The sequence below is a fragment of the Panthera pardus genome, unplaced genomic scaffold (assembly GCF_024362965.1).
Source record: "Panthera pardus isolate Hobbes unplaced genomic scaffold, ASM2436296v1 HiC_scaffold_8, whole genome shotgun sequence".
Classification (NCBI taxonomy): domain Eukaryota; kingdom Metazoa; phylum Chordata; class Mammalia; order Carnivora; family Felidae; genus Panthera; species Panthera pardus.
In genome coordinates, this window is record NW_026527013.1 from 145,452,493 (window position 1) to 145,474,148 (window position 21,656).

Below are 21,656 nucleotides of genomic sequence, written 5' to 3' on the forward strand. Positions count from 1 at the left end.
CCCAAAGGCTCATGTCCACGAACATCAGAGAGCTGCCCGGCAGTGTGCCCCTCTAAGGAGACCACGGGGCCTGACAACGCACGCTCACGCTGAAGGCAAAAGAGCACCCCTACAGAATAACCTGGAAGCAGCCTCTCCTGGCCTCAGCCACTGACAGGGGCTTCATTCGGAAGAGATATCAACACTATTTACCCTTTTAAAAATTAGGATTGAAAAATGACAAATTAGAAAATCTGACATGCATTAAAAAAAGGGACTCTCCTTCAAACTAAAGAGATTTACATAACCCATGATCTTGAATTGGATCCTGGTTTAGACAAATCAAATGTAAAAACATTCGGAATACCCAGGAATTTTGCATACGGACTGGGTATTAGATGATGTTAAGAGATCGTTAATTTTCGCTGGGTAAAGAAAATAGAAAAAATGTATTTAGAGATGGAAACTGAAGTTTTAGCAGGGGCAGAATATTATGATGTCTTATTTTCTTTAAGATACTGGAGTATAAAAGTGAGTCCTAATTGGTTAAGCGTCTGACTTCGGCTCAGGTCATGATCTCGTGGTTCGTGGGTTCAAGCCCCACGTCGGGCTCTGTGCTGACAGCTCAAGCCTGGAGCCTGCTTCGGATTCTGTGTCTCCTCCTCATTCTGCCCCTCCCCTGCTCACTCTCTGTCTCTCAAAAATAAACGCTAAAAAAATTTTTTTTAAAAAGTGAGTCATAAAACTACAGTTACTCAAAGAAAATACGACATTTCAGAGAAATGTCTCTTTATCAGTGTCCCTTTATCAGCTTTCACGGTCCCTTTATCAGAGGGCAGTCTTATTTAGACGGGGCAGGTCAGGGTCAATCTTCACCACAGAGACTGATGCTCACCAGCAGCAGTGAAGGAGCCTGGGGGAGTCCCCCTCAGGGGAGCCATGTACCGGAAGGCATGTGGAGGGTGTCTCTCCTGAAGGACCTTCCTCCCTCACCTAGCCTATTGTTGTCAAAGTGAACAGAGAACACGAACAGCCTACCATTCACTGTAACACATCAGGGGACCTCCTGGTGACATAACGAACACTCTCTGGTTCAGAAATACCTCTTTGATGAGAATCACAAGCAAATTTCAGGCTTTGCGGCCAATCTGAAAACGAAAATTTTGATTCTGCCTACTGCTCCCCTGACGTGTGCTCAGTGTCTGCCTTGTTTATAACAGCCCAGAGGCAAGGAGGAACACAACTCGCCGGCAGTAAGAATCCTAACAAGTATTTTATTAACACATTCTGTCACATTCCTGGGACACAAGAGTCTTCACAACACCAGCCCGTACTGACAGACACCAGAAGAGCTCAAGTGCTCGGTCCGCCATCTAGTTTAACAACCCCGCACTCCCTTAACAGAGCCAGGCTTGGCGTACTTCACCTGTCCAATCCCGGCACGGAAACAGGCTTCCCCTCAGGCAGACGCAGACAGTGACGCTGCCTTTTGCAAAGACGGGGGATCCTTGTGGTTAAACCGGGATGGAGAAATCAGCCGACCAAAAGGGAATTCAGACTCTTGTTTCTCCAAGTCACTCATTCCGCTTCTCTCCAGGAAGGGCTGGAAGATCTTCAGGATGAGCATAAGGATTCCCACTGCCGGAATATTCGGAATACCTTCCTTGATTTCTCAGAGAGACTCTATAGGTAGAAAAGCTCATTGTTAGAGATTAAATTCTTTTATAGAGGTGAAAGATGGGTAACGGCGTTAAGGCTTTGTCTATAAGTTCCTCCCACAGGGATCTAGGTACATCTAGAATTGAATAAAACCCATTTTATATTTCGTATTACTTTATATTGTATACATAACACACACCTAAAACCAGACTAAAAAGCTGCGTTCTGTCACAAGACTGCTAACACACTCTGAGCCTCTAACACATGGCTCATGTCCTCCCTCCAAGTATCTGCATCTGTCCTCATCTTTGTGAGGGTGACACTCCTGACCCACCATCAGTGCAGTGCACATATCACACCGGTTTCCGAATTGGCCCTAGTTCGTTATTTCTTGTGAACAAAGATTCACATTCATGTGATGCTTCGGTGGGGTTAACAGTATAATTCAAGGCCAAGGAGTAAAATAAATGACTCTTTGGAGCTTAAACTATGACCCTGGCCTTCTCAGCTTCATTTTTAGCCAGCAGAGCTAATAATAGGAAGACTCTCACTGCCACTTGATCATGCCTATGAAGTGATCTGAGATTCTGAGAAATGGTGTTACAGGGAGACAAAACAATTCACTAAAAGATAAAAGTTCTCAGAGAATCAGAACACGCTGATCTCTCAGCCTTTGAGAGGCACAATAAAGAGCACAGGGTCTCAATGAGAACATAAATAATAATCTAGCAGATAATCCATAAAGTTATCTCCAGTTTCTGACATCAGATGACATTTTCACTGTTTTCTCATCCTCTTTGTGGATGAATGTTTCAATAAAATAAAAGTCCCGGGGTGGGAGGTGAGGGTGGGGGGAGTTTGAGCTCTTACTAATGATCGAGGGGAATTTAGTTAATACGGTGACAACGTTAAAAGGAACTTAAGTTGAAAAACAACATAAGCTTTTTTCTAACATGAGGATCCTTTGTGTAGCCTCATTAAGCTCTGAACTTCCCAGTCACAGCAGCTGTGGGAAGGTTAAAAGACAAACCACCAAAAAGGATCTTAAAAGTCCTGGAAACCAGGGTCAATTATGAGGCCAACTTTTCCCACTACAAAAACAAAAAACCCCGTAAAAACCCTGTGGGATTTCTTGTTAGTAAGATAGTGACAGAGGGGAGTCAATAAAAACTTCCAGTACACTATTTCATGAAGATGTAGGCAGAAGAATTTACGTGCAGACATTTGTCTTCAGATAGCTTTATGTATTTTCAAAAGTTTTAAATTAGAAAAACGTAGATTTTCTACCTGCGGGAAAACCTGGAAAGCCTTCATTTGTGTATTTTAAGGGTACAGATGTACATTCTCGGGCTCGCTATCGTTGCCCCCAGTAGAATCCCATGATCCTACTGAACCACAAGCCTGGGACCACTTCTTTTAAACGTGTACCGGCAAGTATTATTTTACTTTGTCCTTGGAGGTTACGGAAATCAGAAATTATTCTACTTACACCGTGCTAAGAGGCAAATTTGCCAATGAGCCAGCAAAGGAAAGCGAACCCAGTTTCCGTGATTCCTTAATGCTTACCCTCCTATCACTTCCATCCTTTACACACAGTAAACACGTGACCCGTCTTCTCAGCTGTCATGACGGATTTGCATTTGCCCACATGTGCGGTAGCAGCAATCACTACTGCCGTGGCTTGCTGAGGCTCAGTGCCCAAGTCTGGGGCTGTGGAACAGAGCCAAGTAACGTGCCCACCGTGAGGAATGAAATCGCAATCGTGGGGTCAGGGCACAGTACTCAGACGGCTAAGCTAACTGGCCAGGCTCCAAATGCAAGTGACAGCAACTGATAGAAAAAGCAGCTGTTGTGCAACATGAGGCCGGAACAGCCGCCTCATCATCTAGTTCTGGTTCTGTATTCCTTTTCTACTTTGAATCACTTTAGTTGAGAAGACAAAGAATTTACCAGAATTTGATGGAACGCCAAATGCTAAACTGCAGGAAGACTGAATCAGTTCCACGCCTGTTCTCCAGGACGAACCCGGACTCAGTCTAACCTGACTTAGGAGAGCTGAGGGCAGGCAGGGTGCTAATTATAGGACCAGCCCCTGTTCCTCATCCCGTAAACAGAGAGTGCTGCACACACAGAGGCAACGGCTTATCTCACCATGGAGTCTGTGTCAGCTGGCTGGCTGGACTGCTTGTGGGCCAAGAGGATGTTCAGCACGGCCTTCCAGCCTGGCTCTGCCGCGGCACTGGCATCTGTCTCAGTTCTGCCATCCTCCCTGGTATCCTGGCCAAATGTGACATTCACCCAAGGGCACCAGTCTCTGTGCTGAGAGGTGGGATCAAAGAAGCTTCGGGAAGATGTGTCCTGAGAGGAGGAAAAGAAACAGTGCTGATGAAGGGCAGAGGCCACGTCAATCCAGAGAGGCACTGCTGTGACTTATCCAGTTCAGAATCTCACAACTGCCCACATTTCCGATTTGATGTCTCCTTTAAACACTGCCTATGTCGGAGCACCTGGGTGGCTCAGCTGGTTAAGCATCTGACTTTGGCTCAGGTCGTGATCTCACGGTTCATGAGTTCAAGCCCCGCATCAGGCTTGCTGCTGTCAGTGCAGAGCCTGCTTGGGATCCTGTCTCCCTCACTCTCTGTCCCTCCCCAGCTCATGCTCTCTCTCAAAATAAATACACTTTAAAAAAAAAATTTGAACACTGCCTATGTAGTGCCCACTCTCTTTCCAAATTTTCATTCCCTTTGTGTTAAATCAACAGCACCTGATCGGGTATGTCCTCCCATCCCCCTGCCATCCCCATGTGCTTGAAATAGTTACTACCTCTGCAGAACCATTCCAAAGAACTGAAATGACAAACCTCTTCAAGTTTTTTCCTTTTGGTCACCCAACTATCCCATCTTGAAACTTATTGTCTTCTCACAGCCACAGGACCACACCTGCTTCTCTGTACTACGCGGTGAGGGTCTCGCGTGCTGTCTGCGCTCCATGACCTCTACACGCAGGTGGACTCACCGAGCTGCTAGAAGAGCAGAGGCGAGCCCGTTTGGCTCTCCGGAGAGGGCTCGATGGCACTTCCAGGCCAGTGCCGTCTCCTGTTCCCATGCTTCGGGTCACAGGACGAGTTCTGGTGGTGGGGCTTGCAGCCTCTGGCTCAGGACGGTCAACGGGACTAGAAGAGTCCCAGCTCCGAGTTCGGGAGACGACAGGGCCTGGGCTCCTTTCAGCCTGAAGGAAAGGAGAGGGAAGAGAAGTACACCGACGATGGAAATGACTATGGTCAGAAGACGTATTTCTAGAAGCAGGTGAAAACAAATACTTCACAGTTTAAACTGTGAGAATTTACTTTCTGAACTGTCGACATATCTAAACTCTTCAAAAAATAATCGATTTTTATGCAAAATCATGAATTTAGCTTCTGCGTTGCAACTGGTGAATAAAAACATGCGGTATTTTGATCACTGTGGTCAGAACTAAAGCTTCCCCACCTAAGTTAATCTCCAACTTTTCCACCACAACACTTTTGGCAAGAATGCTTTTTTTTTTTTTTTTTTAATGTTCATTTATTTATTTTGAAAAAGTGTGAGAGAGAAAGCATGCATGAGCAGGGGGAGAGGCAGAGAAAGAGGAGGAGAGAATCCCAAGCAGGTTCCTCGCTGTCAGAACAGAGCCTGACGTGGGGCTTGGTCTCAAGAACCACTGAGAACATGACCTGAGCCAAAATCAAGAGTCGGAAGCTTAACCAACTGAGACATCCAGGCACCCCAAGAACGCTTGCTTACTTGCTTTATTATTTTAAATGTTTATTTATTTTTGAGGGACAGAGCACGAGCAGGGGAGGGGCAGAGAGAGAGGGAGACACAGAATCGGAAGCAGGCTCCAGGCTCTGAGCTGTCAGCACAGAGCCCGACGCGGGGCTCGAACTCATGAATCCTGAGATCATGACCTGAGCCGAAGTCAGACGCTCAAGTTGGACTGAGCCACCAAGGCGCCCCCAAGAATGCCGCCTTTAAAAAGGCCACCCCAACAAGCCAAGTAAGTCTATACCTGCTCGGAGCCAGGGGAAAATGTGGCATCCTGACTCCGAGTCATCATCCTCCGAGGAGATTCAGGCACCAGAGGGAAGCGCTCTGCCCGCCCCTCAGGGCCTTGGATGGGGGAGCTGGTCAGGCCAAACGATGCGTCCAGTTCAGTCATGGAAGACTCCATCTGCTGGAAGCCCCAGAGCCCCACCTTCCTCGTACACTGTGAACAGCTTATCAAGGAGAGCTGCATGGGTTCCAGAGAAGAACTAGGTAGGAACAGAAAAGAGAGTTTTCTCAAAAGGTAACACTTCCAAGGGACTAAGTGTAATCATTTGTGAGAATGCTTTATCTCATCAAGTAAGTCTCTGGAACAGTCCAGTGGATTGGGAATCATGGCATCTCGAGGCCCCTGTCCTCTGATCTCGGGACCCCAACTGCAGTGTCGTTCACAAAGTTCCTACAGAAAGATCTAATGGTCTTGGTGTCATCTCGAAGGCAAGACTACATTAAAGCTTATTTTATAAATTTCTTCTGTTCCTTTTAAATGAAAATATCCCCGGGGCACCTGGCTGGGTCAGTCGGAAGAGCATGTAATTTTTGATCTCGGGGTCTTGAGTTCAAGCCCCACAATGGGTGTAGACGCTCAAGTCTACAAGATGCTCAACTTAAATAAACTTTAAAATAAACAAACAAACCAACCTTAAATTAAATAAAAAATATCCCTTGATCTATCAAAGAATGCATAGTTAAGGTAAATCCAGATTGGTTCAAACAGTTTTTTGTTTTTTTAATATTTTAAGTCATCTCTATACCTAACAGGGCTGGAACTCATAATCCTGAGATCAAGAGTTGAATGTTGTACCGACTGAGCCAGCCAGGTGTCCCAGTTCCAACAGTTTTCTATCTCAGAGGGAGTCTATGCTAAATTGAGCAGCTGGAATACAAACACCAACATGGAGGCTCAGAGGACTCTGGCTGACGTTTCCTTTGGTAGTTTTTATGAACTCAACTGACTTTTCTTCCTTTCTATAAACAGAAAGGAGCTTCACTGCTCACAGGAGCACAAATTCCCAGCTGGGAAGCGACAGTAAAAAAAAAACAACAAAAAAAAACCAAAGTTCAGGTGTGTCCAAGAATTCCCGCGTTCTAATTCTGGAACTGTTACTGATTCTTATCATCCCCTCACCACCCTCTTAGGTTTTCCTTGTCTGCTTTTCTGACAGGAAAACACCACGTGATCTACAAATACTATCAGTGACTGATGTAAACCAGGGTATGACGATGTCAAAGTTCATGGCACCCTGCAAACTCACTGACTGACCTGCATGCCCAGCCGCACAGAGAGAGGACACAGGCAGTGACGTGGACTTGGATGTCTGAGCCTAATTTGCTTACAGCTTTTCTCTCATCCGTTCGGTGATCAAGTTCGTCTTCAAGCAGGTGCAGGAGAAGACTGATCTTGTCTTCTGTCAAGCACTATAAAGGAACCAAGGTTCCTTAAATTAAACGTCCGACCACAAAAATGACATATAATGATGTACTTAGATGGTACAACGCAAAAATCATGAAAGAAGTGCCAAACACGAAGACAATTCTCTTCATTACGGAAGGCTTACTTCTAGGACAGGGCTAAGGTATTACAAACCTTTCTGAATTGCTCCGGATCTACTGACTGAGAAAGGGAGCAGTTTTCCTAGAACTACTAAATCTTTTCTTAGGACTAATTTGTTTTCAATTTACCGATTGCAGGGGCACATGGGTAGCTCAGTCAGTTGGGCGCCCAAGTCTTGATTTTGGCTCAGGTCATGATTTCACGATTCATGGGACTGAGTTCCCTGTTGGGCTCCAAGCTGACGTGAGGAGCCTGCTTGGGATTCTCTCTCCTTTCAGCCCCCCCCCCCCCCCACCTCGCTCTCTCAAAATAAATTAACTTAAAAAAAATCAATTTACAAGAGTGCCTTGGTGGCTCAGTCCTTTAAGCACCTGACTCTTGATTTCAGCTCAGATCATGATCTGACCGTTGGGGAGATTGGGTTCTGCACTGACAGTGAGAAGCCTCCTTGGGATTCTCTTTCTCCCCCTCTCTCTGCCCTTCCCCTGCACGTGCACTCTCTCTCCCAAAAAAAGATATTTACCAATTGCGGATTTTCTCTCAAACCTGTACACTTCAAACCAAAATAGGAAAAACAGATTACTATTTATATCTTGACCTGACACTAAATTTACTTCTTGACAAAATGAGAACTTACCAAGGTCTTTATTTTTGTATAAAGAACTGACAGGGTGAACAAAAAAGCTGCCTTGGCTAGGGACAAGGGACATTTATAATAGGCACAGAGGGTAACACTTCAGTTAAAATCCAAATGGCCTCGCAACTTGAGGAAGCAAAATAATAGCTACTATTTCCTACAGTAAAGCTTGTCTCCAGAGTGTGTGCAGGGTGATGAAACAGGACACTAGATAGGGACACTAAAGATAGGGCAGAGCATTTCTAATTTCTACGCACAGGGCAGAAGGGAGTTTATAACTTCTCCTGGAGTATTTTCTTTGGGAAATGATAAGCAATAAACCATATGAAGTCACATTTCAGTATCTTCTGTTAAATAGTTTAAGTAACAACTCAAGATAAAATTGAACGTATGCCATTTAAAGAATATCTAGAAGTTTCGAGGGAACCATTTACTTAACTGTCAATAGCTGCCCTTCTAGCAGAGACTGAAAAAGTTCAGTTGAGGGGCAAACAACTAGCTCTCTTCACAGCAATCTGAATCCTCTGGTCATTTAAGGAAATGCTTCACGTACAATCGCTAGTGGCTAGTGACAACTGAAGGCCGCTGTAGGCTCGCTAAGAAAAACTCACCATAGTTTTCAAGTCCTCTGGCCTCAGGGAAGGAAGCTGAAGGTCCAAGTGACAAAGGCTTTGAAAACGATCTAGGAATTCGCTAACAAGAACAGCAGGCTCATCCAACGGCAACATCCCAAATCGATCTGCGGACAAGGTAAACTGGAAGATCATATTGGTGTAAATGGTGAAAAGTCAAAGACGTGCATGGAACGACAGGGGACAGGTACTGATAAAACTGATCAAGTACTTGAAGATATTAAGAATCACTGACTTTTTTTGACAGAGCTGTGATGTTTTTGTGAATATGTTTAAAAAAGTAGATTTCTCGAGAAAGGTTTCTCAGAAGCAGTCAGGTCTAAGCTGAATTTGAGACCAACAACAGTGTGTAAAAGCGAAGGCCCGGGACGCCTGGGTGGCTCAGTCGGTTAAGCGTCCGACTTCAGCTCAGGTCACGATCTCGCGGTCCGTGAGTTCGAGCCCCGCGTCGGGCTCTGGGCTGATGGCTCAGAGCCTGGAGCCTGTTTCGGATTCTGTGTCTCCCTCTCTCTGCCCCTCCCCCGTTCATGCTCTGTCTCTCTCTGTCTCAAAAATAAATAAACGTTAAAAAAATATTAAAAAAAAAAAAAAAAGCAAAGGCCCAAAGGATGGGACAGGTGCGGAGTTTCTCAACAGTTTCACAGGACTGGAACCCAGTGCGCCTGTGGGGAAAGTAGTAGGAGACGGGGTTGAAGTGTAGAGAGTAACTAGACCATGATTTTACTAATGTATGTGAAGAGAAATTACCGAAAAGATTTTTTTAAAGGAGGAAGTGATATTATAGATAATATGCAGTAGTTTAGACTAGAGATCCTAAAGGGCCAGCTGGGATGCAAAAAAAAAAAAAATAATAAGCTTAGCAGACATTAAAGTGACGTAAGGTAATAATCCCTGCAAGATACTGGTGGCATAAAGATGGAGAGAAGGAGCATCAATGTTATAAAACTCTTAATGATCAATGAGACTTCATACTGTAAGAAAAATAGGGCATAGTAATATATAGTGTTAAATTGGGATAATGACATCAACTCCTGATGTTAAATAGAAATCTAGCAGTGATGGTTTCACAAGCCCACAAGTATGTCACAACTTACCAAACTGTATACCTAAATATGCACATTTTATGTCAATTATTCCTCAATAAGGCTGTTTAAAAAATGGGGGGGGGGGGGGGTTCTGGGTGGCTCACTCAGTTGAGGGTCCAAATCTTGATTCTGGCTCAGGTCAACGATCTCACAGCTGTGAGATCGAGCTCCATGTGGGGCTCTGTGCTGGGTCAGACTCTGAGCTGGGCACGGAGCCTGCTTAAGATTCTCTCACTCGCCCTCTGCCCCTGCCCCGCTTGCCCACATATATGCGTGTTCCTGCTCTCTCAAAAAAATAAACAGAAACAGAAAAAAGAAAAGAAAGGGCACCCAGGTGGCTCAGTTAAGCGTCCAACTTTGGCTCAGGTCATGATCTCAGTTTGTGAGTTCGAGCCCCGCATCAGGCTTTGTGCTGACAGTACAGAACCTGCTTTGGATCCTCTGTCTCCCTCTCTCTCTGCTTCTCCCCTGGGTAAACTCTCTCTCTCAAAAATAAACATTAAGAAAAAAAAAAAAAAAAAAAAAAGGAAGAAAAAATCTCTTTTCCAGTTTTATTACTAAGAGGTACAGGGGCACCTGGGTGGCTCAGTTGGTTGAGCGTCTGACTCTCGATTTTGGCTCAGGTCATGATTTCACGGTTCATGAGTTCAAGCTCCACGTCGGGCTGTGTGCTGACAGTGCAGAGCCTGCGTGGGATTTTCTCTCTCCCCCCCCACCCTCTGTCAAAATAAATAATAAAAACTTAAAAAAAAAAGAGAGAGATACAAAAGTAGTTAACAATAGCACTTTTGTCTGCCATTTATTGTATCATTAACAACCAGATTTTGGTCTCTAATATTATTAAATATTATCAAACTATTTAAACCTGTTGCAAGTAACCAAATATGTCAAAAATATATGCCATCAATTTAAAAAGATGTATCATTTTACAAGGAATGTCTGATTATAAAAAACTAAGGTCAACAAAAAAGGTATGGACTTTACAAAATCAAGTGACGTTTAACAATAAAAATAAAACATGTTCTGATGACCAGTGGCTCACGTTTGACAAAACTTAGGAGAAAAAAAAAGATCCCAATGTCCTTCTGATCACCTTCCAATTTAGGGTTTGGTCTGATTCCGACAATTCTAAGAAAATACTAGTAAAAATTGATGAAGGCCAAAGAGCAAACAGAAGAAATTAAACCCATCATGTAAATGTTTTAACATGAATTAAAATATGTTTTATAACTAACATATGTGAGCATTTGGTCTACTTCAGTGTTTGATATGTTCAAAATAATCAGTCTAGTAAATTAGTAATTATAATTATTATAATTTGAAATGTTTAAAGGGATTTAGTTTTGTTTGTAAATACTGGTAAATGTTAGAAAAAATTACCTACAAAACTGTATTTATTAGATATGCTTAATAAATAAAAGCACTAAAAGTACAGAGAGCTGTCGGTGTTCCTTTCTTCACACTAAAGTCTCTTGAATGTGAAAGAACCAAACCAAGGGATGATGTAACTGAAAGGTCACATTTCAGATTTGGGAGGTAGGATGGATAGGACCAGGTGGTGACAACAGGGAAGAGCATCTAAGGTGACTTCCAGGTTTCTGGCTAGGACAACTGGTGGGGGGCGGGGGGAGGTGTCAGTACCATTTACCAAGATGGAGAACATAGAAGATGAGAAGCAAGTTCTAGATATAAAATGAAGCATTCAGTTTTGTATATGTTGAATTCCAGGTCTGTGCAGCAGATATTACATGGAAATGTTTAGAAGGCAGCTGGAAATGAGTCAAGCTCAAAAGAGAGGTCTGGATAGGAGTTAGAGGTATGCAAGTAGGTGGCAGCTGAAGTTATGAATAGGACCAAGAAAGCTGAGTGTGTAGTACCAAGAGGCAGGAACCACCAGCAGGGTCCTGGGCGGATCCTAGAAACCTGGACAGGGCACACGGAGAGACGACTCACATCTTCAAGGAGCGAATGTGGTTGTACTATCCAGAGAAATAGCTGGGCCGACAGCAGAAACTTCCGTTACCATGACCTTCACTTTACAATGTTATTTCTTGGGTCACCTGAGTGGTCAGTTGGTTAAGCGACCGACTGCAGCTCAGGTCATGATCTCGCAGTTTGTGAGTTCGAGCCCCACATCGGGCTCTGTGCTGACAGCTCAGAGCCTGGAGCCTACTTCGGATTCTGTGTCTCTCCCTCTCTCTACCCCTCCCCTGCTCATGCTCTGTGTCTCTCCATCTCTCAGTAATAAATAAACGTTAAAAAAAATTTTTTTTTAAATGTTATTTCTTGGGGTGCCTGGGTGGCTCAGCTGGTTGAGCATCCGACTTCGGCTCAGGTCACGATCTCCCGGTTCATGGGTTCAAACCCCACGTCGGGCTCTGTGCTGGCAGCTCAGAGTCTGAAGCCTGCTTCGGATTCTGTGTCTCCCTCTCTCTCTGCCCCTCCCCTGCTCATGCTCTGTCTGTCTTTGTCTCTCAACAATAAATAAATGTTTTTTTAAAAAAAAAACCTGTTATTTCTCGGGGCACCTGGGTGGCTCAGTCGGTTAAGCATCTTACTCTTCCTTTCGGCTCAGGTCACAGTCTCACAGTCTGTGGGTTCAAGCCCTGCATCAGGAGCGGAGCCTGCTTGGGATTCTCCCTGCCTCTCCCCTGCTCACTCGCTCTCTCAAAATAAATAAAAACCTAAAAACTTTTTAAAAAATCATTTCCTAATAGTCCCTTTCTATCACCTATTCATCTATCAGTAGATGGCACTCTATGAACATTTTCAATCTATTTTTTTTTTCTTCTTAGTGGTTATTCATGGAATATTCCCAGGTGGCAGTGACCCTGGAATTAGCCTGAGTTGTCCTACTGAAGTAATAAAAAGTATACCTACTTTTTGGCACTAATGTCTGGTCAAGCATTAAGTTTTGCACCTGGTCTTGGTGAGCCCTCCAGAAGGCTCTGCTGTAGAAGTTACTCACTCAGCAGGAATATGCCCATGTGACCAGTAAAATATTTAAAACTCCCACTTGTGACTACATTTTGGGCTCCCTCATTCTGAAGCATTTTGTGCATACAACACTTAAGAGTCTTTAAGATTCCAAGATACTATTGGGGCACCTGGCTGGCTCAGTTGGTAGAATACACGGCTCTTGATCACAGGGTCATGAGTTCAAGCCCCACATTGGGCATGGAACCTACTTAAAAAAAAAAAAAAAAAAAAAAAAAAGAGTATAGATACAATTAAAAAGAAAAAGAACTAAAAGAACTTTAAAAGACATGAAAATATTGGGATGCCTGGGTGGCTGAGTAGGTTGAGCATCTGACTTCGGCTCAGATCATGATCCCCGGTTTGTGAGTTTGAGCCCTGTGTCAGGCTCTGAGCTAAGAGCTCGGAGTCTAGAGCCTACTTCGGATTCTGTGCCTCCCTCTCTTTCTCTGTCCCCCCCACCTTGCTTGTGCTCTGCCTCTGTCTCAAAAATAAATAAACGTTAAAAAAAATTGAATTAAAAAAATATGAAAATATTAGCAACTGCATCACCTTAATATTTTTCACAAAACAACTTCTAAATCAAGATCCTAAGACCAGTAACAAAGGAGCTATCATATATTTTATAAGGCAGGGCATTCTAGAGTATGAGGCTTCATAAAATTCCTGTCTCTTTGCCTAAGTATAAATTTTGGAACCATAAAGTAAACATATCCTGCTGTTAGTTTCCCAGAATACATAGTCAGATTCACTCTAAAGTAGCTTAGTTTTTAAAAAAGTAATGATTAAAGTCAATAACTCAAGTGAAGACAATCACAAATTCACCGGATTCAAGAGAGGGCGCCTTGCCAAGGCCCTTAGAGAGGCGGTCTTTGGCTTCAATGCTGTTGTTTATATTGTGTCACTTCACTGGGACAAATTATACATTTGTAATCACTCTCATTTGGCTTCCTGTGAGTTGGTTTTAGGAACCGAACCCCAACTCCATTTAACTGCCACGGTTGGTTAGTGCACCAAAGGAAGCCTGGGGAGAACATGGGACTGCTTGCTATGGGGGGCAAAGCAGAGAGTTTGAAAGCAGATAAAACCACAGTTTTGCCTCCTCACCAGTTGGTTTTAAGATTTCTGATTCTGGGTGCCGGGGTGGCTCAGTTAGTTGAGTGACTGACTCTTGACTTCAGCTTGGGTCATGAGCCCAGGTTCGTGGGATCAAGCCCCGTGTCAGGCTCTACATTGAGCCTCTTTTTTTTTTTTTTTTAATTCTCTCTCTCTCTCTCTCTTTCTCTCCCTCCCTCCCTCCCTCACTCCACCCCTCCCTCCCTCCACCCCTCTCCCTTACTTGCATGTGTGCGCTCTCAAATTAGAAAATAAAATAATAAAACAAACAAAAATAAAAACGTTAGGAAAAAAAGATCTCTGATTCTGTTTCCTCACTTAAAAAACTGTGTTGGTAATCTACCTCCCAGGGCCCCTGTGAGAATTAAATGGGATAATGTATGCATGGCTAAGCTGTTGTCATGTCAAATGCCCTTAATAAAGTTAAGTAATAACCTAACAAGTAAATGAATGTAAATTCTTCTTTAAAAGCCCAAATAGAAAGGAAAAAATGAAACTCCAAAGACTAGATTTTCACAAAGAAACAGACAATATTAGAAATGCAACAACCAAGAAGGGATGGTCAATGGGAAATCTTGGAAATAAGTACCTGGGGAGGGGCTGTCTGGCCAGAAACAGAACTTCTCATGGGCGGTGCACAAGGCTTTCTTCAGCTCAGCACATCGGTCCTTATCTGAAACCCATACAGGCAGCAGCACCTTAGAAAACACTATATGGATTCAAAATCTAATGACTAAGAACCTTTAAGAGTGTGGATAGAATTAAAAATAAAAATGACTAAGATAATTTTAGAAGATATGAAAATACTAGCAACTGCATCATCTTAATAATTTTCAGAAAACAAGTTCTAAATCAAGATCCTAAGGTCAGTAACAGTATTATGTATCTTATAAGGCAGGGCATTCTAAAGCACGAGGCTTCATAGAAGTGCCTTGTCTCTTTGCATAAGTATAAATTTTGAAACCATGAAGTAAATATACTCTGCTGTTAGTTTCCCAGAATACAGAAAGTCAGGTTCACTCTAAAGTAGCTTAGTTTTAAAACACAGTAGTAACTGAAGCTAATGATTAGGACAAAGACAATCACAGATTCGCCTTGCTATATGTAACAGTACACATTCTTCGATCAAACACAAGTGACTGGTCTTCTTACAAAACCAGTCTAATATATCTTTGAAAATGGAGGAAAACGTAATTTGTACTTTATACTTACATCTGTCAAAATCAAAAGCTGGTTGTAAACTGGCACAGAGAAAAGCCTGACAGCTGGAACACTTGAGCATATCACATTCAACTGTGACCCAGCCGTACTTTGCACAGACAAGTGGAGACAGCTCAGAGGGCTTACCTGCCCATTTCAGAGAGTATTCATGTTAAGAAAAACAATGCTGCAAGTATATTAAGATGAGTAAGTCAGAAATGAAAACTTTAACTCATTCTTTACATATATAGGAATAAACATGTTAGATTAAGAGGAAAAGCAAGTAAGGAAAGTTTGGAAAACTAATTTTTACTTTTTTATTTTTCATTATTTTGAGAGAGAGAGAGAGAGAGAGAGAGAGAGAGAGAGAGAGAGAGAATCCCAAGCAGGCTCCATGCTCAGTACAGAGGCTGACATGGGGCTCGATTCCAAAACCTGGGATCATGATCTGAGCCGAAATCAAGAGTTGGATGCTCAACCGACTGAACCATCCAGGCACCCTGATAAACTATTTTTAAAGCACAGGCAGGCGCCTGGGTGGCTCAGTTGGTTAAGCCTCTGACTTCAGCGCAGGTCATGACCTCATGGCTCATGGATTCATGCCTCACGTCGGGCTCTGAGCTGACAGCTTAGAGCCTGGAGCCTGCTTCAGATTCTGTGTCTCCCTCTCTCTCTCTCTGCCCCTCCCCTGCTTGTGCTTTGTCTCTCAAAAATAAATAAATGTTAAAAAAAATTTTTTTTTAAAGCACAGGCACATACTTCACAGAACAATGGAAGTCATTTGAGTAATAACCAGAGGGAAAAAAATTTTGAACTTTTCCTCTACAAAGCCCTATGTATTCTACATGTTTAAAATGTTGATGCTGGGACGCCTGGGTGGTTCAGTCGGTTAAGCGGCCGACTTCGGTTCAGGCCATGATCTCGCGGTCCGTGAGTTCGAGCCCTGCGTCGGGCTCTGTGCTGACAGCTCAGAGCCTGGAGCCTGCTTCAGATTCTGTGTCTCCCTCTCTCTGACCCTCCCCTGTTCATGCTGTCTCTCCCTGTCTCAAAAATAAATAAACGTTAAAAAAAAAATTAAAAATAAATAAATAAATAAATAAATAAAATGTTGACGTTATTAATGGTTGTGGGGTGGAATACAGAAGCCATTCCTTTTCACTTATTGTGAAATACTAGAGATTTAAAAACACTTGTAAAAGTACAGGGATAGGCCTCAGCAATAAGGATGGTAAAAGTCAAACAAGCAGAAATATTTTCTGCCACTCATCTATGCTCTTGTATTGTGCCATGTTTGCTTTTACATTCTAAAGAATAGTCAGTAAAATTAATAATAATAATATTCCTCATTATTTCCCCTGCCCAAAATTTGATTATTATGAACTAATGTGTGCACGTAGTCTATGTGTGTTAAACAGGCTGAGAGTACCCAGAGCATCTAGAAGCATGCGCTTGGGAAAATGTCCTAAAACATTTATTGATCTTTAAAACTCAATACTCAACATTTTACCTAAAGAGCTCTATTTTACAGAGCACACACACACCAACACACACACAACACATGAAAGAAGATGCAGGAAAGTTCTATATTTTTATAAGGGATACAGGAATTTGAAAACATTCTAATATTAGCAAAAGAAGGACTGAAGCCTAGAAAACAGAATTTAGATACAGATGTTAAAGGAGGTGGCATCACCTAAAATAAAAGTAACAGAATTACTTAACTGGCTAAGTGAAAGAAATGATTATCATACCCAAAGCGGTGGTCAATTTATATCCAATGAAAACAAAAAAGAACAAAGGACAAGGTTCCTTTGCAGAAAATGAGGAATTAGTCCAAGGCACGGCAGTAGATGATTAAAATACCTTCCTCTTCCTGAGAAATTTAGTCCTAGAGCCATCAGGTGGTGAGCAAGGAGAACAGCCAGGAGGGTGAGGGAGGCAGTTCAGCACAGGGTGTCAGAACCCAAGTTGGGTAAAGAGGGGCTGCACCTTGAGGTGTTGGGAGTCAAGTGGAGTGTAAAGAGAATCTCCACAGGGCCCCCACTCACCAAATCAGGGATAACTGTAATATCAAAACATATAATGATAGTAACAGATTAAAATCCACTGAAAAAGCAGCCCATGCTACTACAAATAAATTATATAAAGTTTGATGAGGAATGGGATATTTGTGTATTTTCAAAGCACCTCTGCACAAAACACTTTTTTTTAATGTTTGTTTATTTTTGAGAGCTAGAGAGAGACAGAGAGAGAAAGAGCCAGAGCAGGGTAGCGGCAGAGAGAGAGGGAGACAGAATCTGAATCATGCTCTAAGATCCCAGCTGTCAGCACAGGGCCCAACTCGGGGCTTGAACACACGAACTGCGAGATTATGACCTGAGCCTCGGAGGTACCCCGCCCCCCCCGCCCTCACCCCACTTTTTAATTACAAAAGAAGTGTTACAATGGAAAAGACGGGCAAAGATGGGCAGACACTCCCTAATCAAGTGATCAAAGTGATTATCACCAGGAAAGGGATAAATCAAATTCATGTGCCACCTGACAGGATACAGTGAGAACACAGCACCATTCTGTGATATTCCTAAGCTACTTGAATCTAACTATAAGGAAACATCAGATGGATGTGAATTGAGGTACTCTCTACAAAACTACTGGCCTGTAATCTTCAAAAGTATCACGATCATGAAATTCAAGGAAAAACAAGAATCTCAACTGGATCCTTTCGCTATAAAGAATATTATTGGGGGTACTTGGGTAGCTTAATTAGTTGAGCATCCGACTCTTGATTCTGGTTCAGGTCATGATCTCATAGTTCGTGAGTTTGAGCCCCACATTGGGCTCTGTGCTGACAGCAAAGCACAGAGCCTGCCTGGGACTCTCTCTCCCTCTCTCTCTCTCTCTGCCTCTGCCCTGCTCACTTTCTTTCTCTCTCTCTCTCAAAATATTTAAACCTAAAAAGAAAAAAAAAAGAATATTATTACAACAACTGATGAAATCACTGGGGTCTGAGGGTTGGATGGCAGTAATTTATTATGCGAAATTTCCTGATTTTGATGGCTGCATTGCAGTTACGTAGGGAAAAAAGTCCTGGTGTGTAGGAAATATCTGGGGGTAATGAGGTATCACTTTGGCAACTTACTTAAAGGTAGCTTAGAAAGGAAGTTCTTTGTAACCTGTGCGACCTTTCTGCAAGTCTATAATCATTTTATATTTTTAAAAAATCACTCTAGTGAATAGAAAAGGGCACAAGTGATGGGATGCCACCTGTGAGATTAGGTTACAAAAAGAGTTTAGCTTCTGTCTTTGCTCTCTTTCACTTGCACACTCCGATGGAAGCCAGCTGCCACGTTTTGTGAACTGTCCCTGTCAACAGGCCCATGCTGCAAGGTGCACAGGGAGGTCTCTACCCGAGAGCCACTATAGAGCTGAAGCCCTCAATCCAGTAGCACGTGGGTGAGCTTCGAAATGCATCTTTTCCTAGCGGAGCCTGGAGATGACTGCAGCCTGTGAGGAACCCTGAGCCACAGGACCCAAGTAAGCCATGCCCAGATTCCTGACCCACAGAAATTGTGACAAAAAATGTGTTGTTTTTTTTTTAATGTTTATTTCTTTTTGAGAGAGGGTGAGTGAGCGGGAAAGTGGCAGAGAGAGAGGGAGGCAGAGGATCCAAAGCTGGCTCTGTGCTGACAGCAGGGAGCCCAATGGGGGGGGCCTCAAACTCATGAATCATGAGATCATGACCTAACCTGAAGTCGGACGCTTAACCTACTGAGCCACCCAGGCACGCCCCATGTTTGTTGTTTTCAGCCACTAAGTTTTAGTGTAATTTGCTATACAACAGATAACTAATATATAGGGGAAAATCCAGAAAGAGACAGGAAGTGTAGTATACATAGCCTCATGCTATAATCCTGGCTCTGCCATTAGGTAGCAGGCTGACCATAGGCAAGTCACATAACCTACCTGAAACTGTTTCCTCTTCTGTAAATGAGTATAATAATGATACCTATTTTCACGGGTTTACGGTGAAGACTGAATGTGATAATGTACATGAAAACACACCACATACAAATGTTAGTTACTATTCCTTTTCCTCTCAAGCTCTTAGTGTTTTCTTCTGTAAAAAGAAAAGGTCAGAGGCACCTGGGTGGCTAAGTTGGTTGAGCATTTGACTCTTGATTTCGGCTCAGGTCATAATCTCAAGGTTCGAGAGTTGGAGCCCCATATGGGGCTTGGGGTTCTGCTTGGGGTTCTCTCTCTCTCTCTCTCTCTCTCTCTCAAAATAATTAATTAACAAAACAACAAAAAGCAAAGGCCAGATCATCTCAAATATCCCTTTGAGGAATAACATTTTATGATGCTAATTTTCCTATAAAATATCTTACCAAGTTTAATTCTTAAATTTACAACATCAGAATAAGTGCTGTTATTCCTCGTTCCAGGAGCAGAAAGTGCAACTCACATGAACTAATAAAGAAGGATATAGAAAATGTTTCCACCCTGCTAAAGAAGGCTTCTTTGCTTGTAGATTCCAATGGCGGCTGTTCCGCTTGGGGTGACCCATTAACTGACTGGAATGTGGCAGAGGTGTCCTTCCTAAAATAAAGGGGCAGAACTCTCAGAAATCTTTCACAGCATCACTTTCCCTAAACATTTTGCATCTCGCTTCTCGGCACATCACAGCGTCCATCACGCCACGCTGGATTTTAACCTTTCTAAAAATCATTTCAGTAATGTCATTCCTCTGCTTAAAATTATGAATTAGCTTCACAATAATTATTAAATGGAATCCAAATTTGTCAGTCTGGCATTCAGATTTCTTTACTGTTCGTTCACATCTAAGCTTCAAGTAATTTCTACCTCCACGGTGCTCCACTAATCCTATACCGGAGAACTTCTAGCTCACTTACTGCTCTCCAACAGTATTTCATACAACTTTAGTAAACACAAAATGAGACTCAAAGCTTCTATGCATTACAAATTTGAGCCACCTTACAAATTGAACTCCTTTAAACACAGAGAAAAAGAATTTTGATAGTTTTCTACCTGAGTCGACCATTGATACCCACTCTCCCAAAACAGAGTTTCAGAATTCAAATCCAAGTAAAGATCTTTGGGCAATTTCATGAAAAACATTCAGGGAGGAAAAAACCCGACAATACAATTATCTATTTTTAGTGAAAGGCATTTCAACAGCACCTGGAAGGGGTAGAGGGAGGAATCCTTGAGGACAAAAATCATCTTAATAAAAACAGGATGACAGCAGCTATTATAACGCGAAAGATATAAACTCATTCTAGGAATCTTTCTCAGAGAGCCAGCCTCAGGGAGGCGCGGTTCTTGAAAGAAATTCAGAGGATCCATAAACTTGGATGAGAAAAAAGTGATGTTTATTTTATTAACCTCTAGCTGAAATTCAGCACTTCCTTCAAATACGAATGAAGGTACTAAAAAAACCCTCACAAAACATAGTAGCATCAGCAGTACTTATGAATTTGTCACCAGTGGAAATCACAGGCATTTTGTCACATTACGGTTGTTCAACATGTTGTGAAATACCACTTATGCCCATGATTACTTCAAAATTATGGTAAATAATAGACTTATTACTAGAGATTACTTAACTTTCCAGTAATGAGGCATGTTACTGCACTTTTTTCTTTTACTATCTTGATAACCGCATTCTAAAGTAATTGGTCCCCTTTATGTTCCAATGCACTTTATTTTATGCATTTAAAAATATTCTGAGAAGGAATTCATAAGCTTTGCCAGGCTGCCAAAGGTGTCTAAGGCTCAAAAAAGATTAAGAAACCCCACTAACAGATGTCAGATGCATATTCAGTTAGCAGTTGTCTTTTTTTTTTCCCTTCCGCCCCCAACCCGTTTTATAGCATTGCCGCCCGTGGTGCTGAAAGCAGTACATCCCGAGACTAAAACCGAGTAAACGTAGTAAACCCGGTCTCTTTCAGATCCCGGGACGTTGCCAACCCTACAGACAAAAGTGCCGACCCAGAGGATTCCCCCCACCCCCTGCCCCGGGCCCGCGTTCCCCAAACCCTCTCCAATCCGCCGGAGCCGGACCCAGGGTGGACTCGTGAACTCACGCTTCGGCGCCTCCTTCTTCTGGAGCAATCCCCTCATCTATCAGCTGCCTGACTTTTTGGGGCGTCCCTTCTGGGGAGCGAATAACCGCACCCCAATTCTTTTCAACCCCCGCGGCAAACGCCTGCCCCTCATTGGGCGCCGCCATCTTGGTCCGTTGCCGACTTGCTTCCCCGCGGGCTTGAAGGCTCAGGAACTTCCGTTCTGCGCGGTTAAGATCCTCCTCTGGAGGCGCGGTCCGGCGCGTTTGCCCACGCAACTCGCAGAATCTGACCGCGGGGCCCACCCCTTCGTGGCCATCTTAGAACGAGGTAAACCCTCATTACAGAACGAGGTAAACCGCCTTGGGAGCTCCTAGTGTTTAAGCCTAGGTTGAGGCTTATGATGTGGGGTGTTTGGAGCGGTGTTTCTGCAAATTCGACAGGGATGGGGGGCCAGGTTGAGTCTTAAATTAATTAACTGATAGGGCCTTCCTGAGTTACGTGTTTTTACAAGGGAAGAAATGGCGACCGTTTCTTGAGAGTAAAGCATTTCGAACTTTTCTTAGAAACCGAGTTACAGTGGGTTTCTGAGAGAGAGAGAGAGAGAGCGTCTGTGGCATTGACACTGAACACCCTCCCTCCTTTGTCTAAC

At 43.1% G+C, this 21,656-nt stretch overlaps 1 protein-coding gene across 1 annotated transcript; it reads right to left on the reverse strand.

Annotated features, from left to right (window-relative positions):
* Window positions 1-1,233: 1,233 nt before the first annotated feature.
* On the reverse strand, window positions 1,234-21,210 carry ZC3HC1 (zinc finger C3HC-type containing 1). Its single transcript, XM_053897197.1, has 10 exons — window positions 21,026-21,210; window positions 19,406-19,517; window positions 14,934-15,084; window positions 14,311-14,394; window positions 8,524-8,651; window positions 6,985-7,139; window positions 5,686-5,929; window positions 4,654-4,866; window positions 3,790-3,996; window positions 1,234-1,662 (listed from the first exon to the last, which is right to left on the reverse strand). The coding sequence occupies exons 1-10, from the start codon at window positions 21,169-21,171 to the stop codon at window positions 1,594-1,596; spliced, it is 1,509 nt and encodes a 502-aa protein (XP_053753172.1). The 5' UTR covers window positions 21,172-21,210; the 3' UTR covers window positions 1,234-1,593.
* Window positions 21,211-21,656: the final 446 nt, after the last annotated feature.

What these genes read in the sequence shown, in the direction of transcription:
- ZC3HC1 (XM_053897197.1), bottom strand. Translation starts at nt 21,171, where the DNA reads ATGGCGGCGCCCAATGAGGGGCAGGCGTTTGCCGCGGGGGTTGAAAAG. An exon ending in GAAGAAGGAGGCGCCGAAGC is followed by an intron (nt 19,518 to 21,025) that starts GTGAGTTCACGA and finishes CCTTTATTTTAG; the next exon opens with GAAGGACACCTCTGCCACAT. An exon ending in AGCTTTTGATTTTGACAGAT is followed by an intron (nt 14,395 to 14,933) that starts GTAAGTATAAAG and finishes TATGGGTTTCAG; the next exon opens with ATAAGGACCGATGTGCTGAG.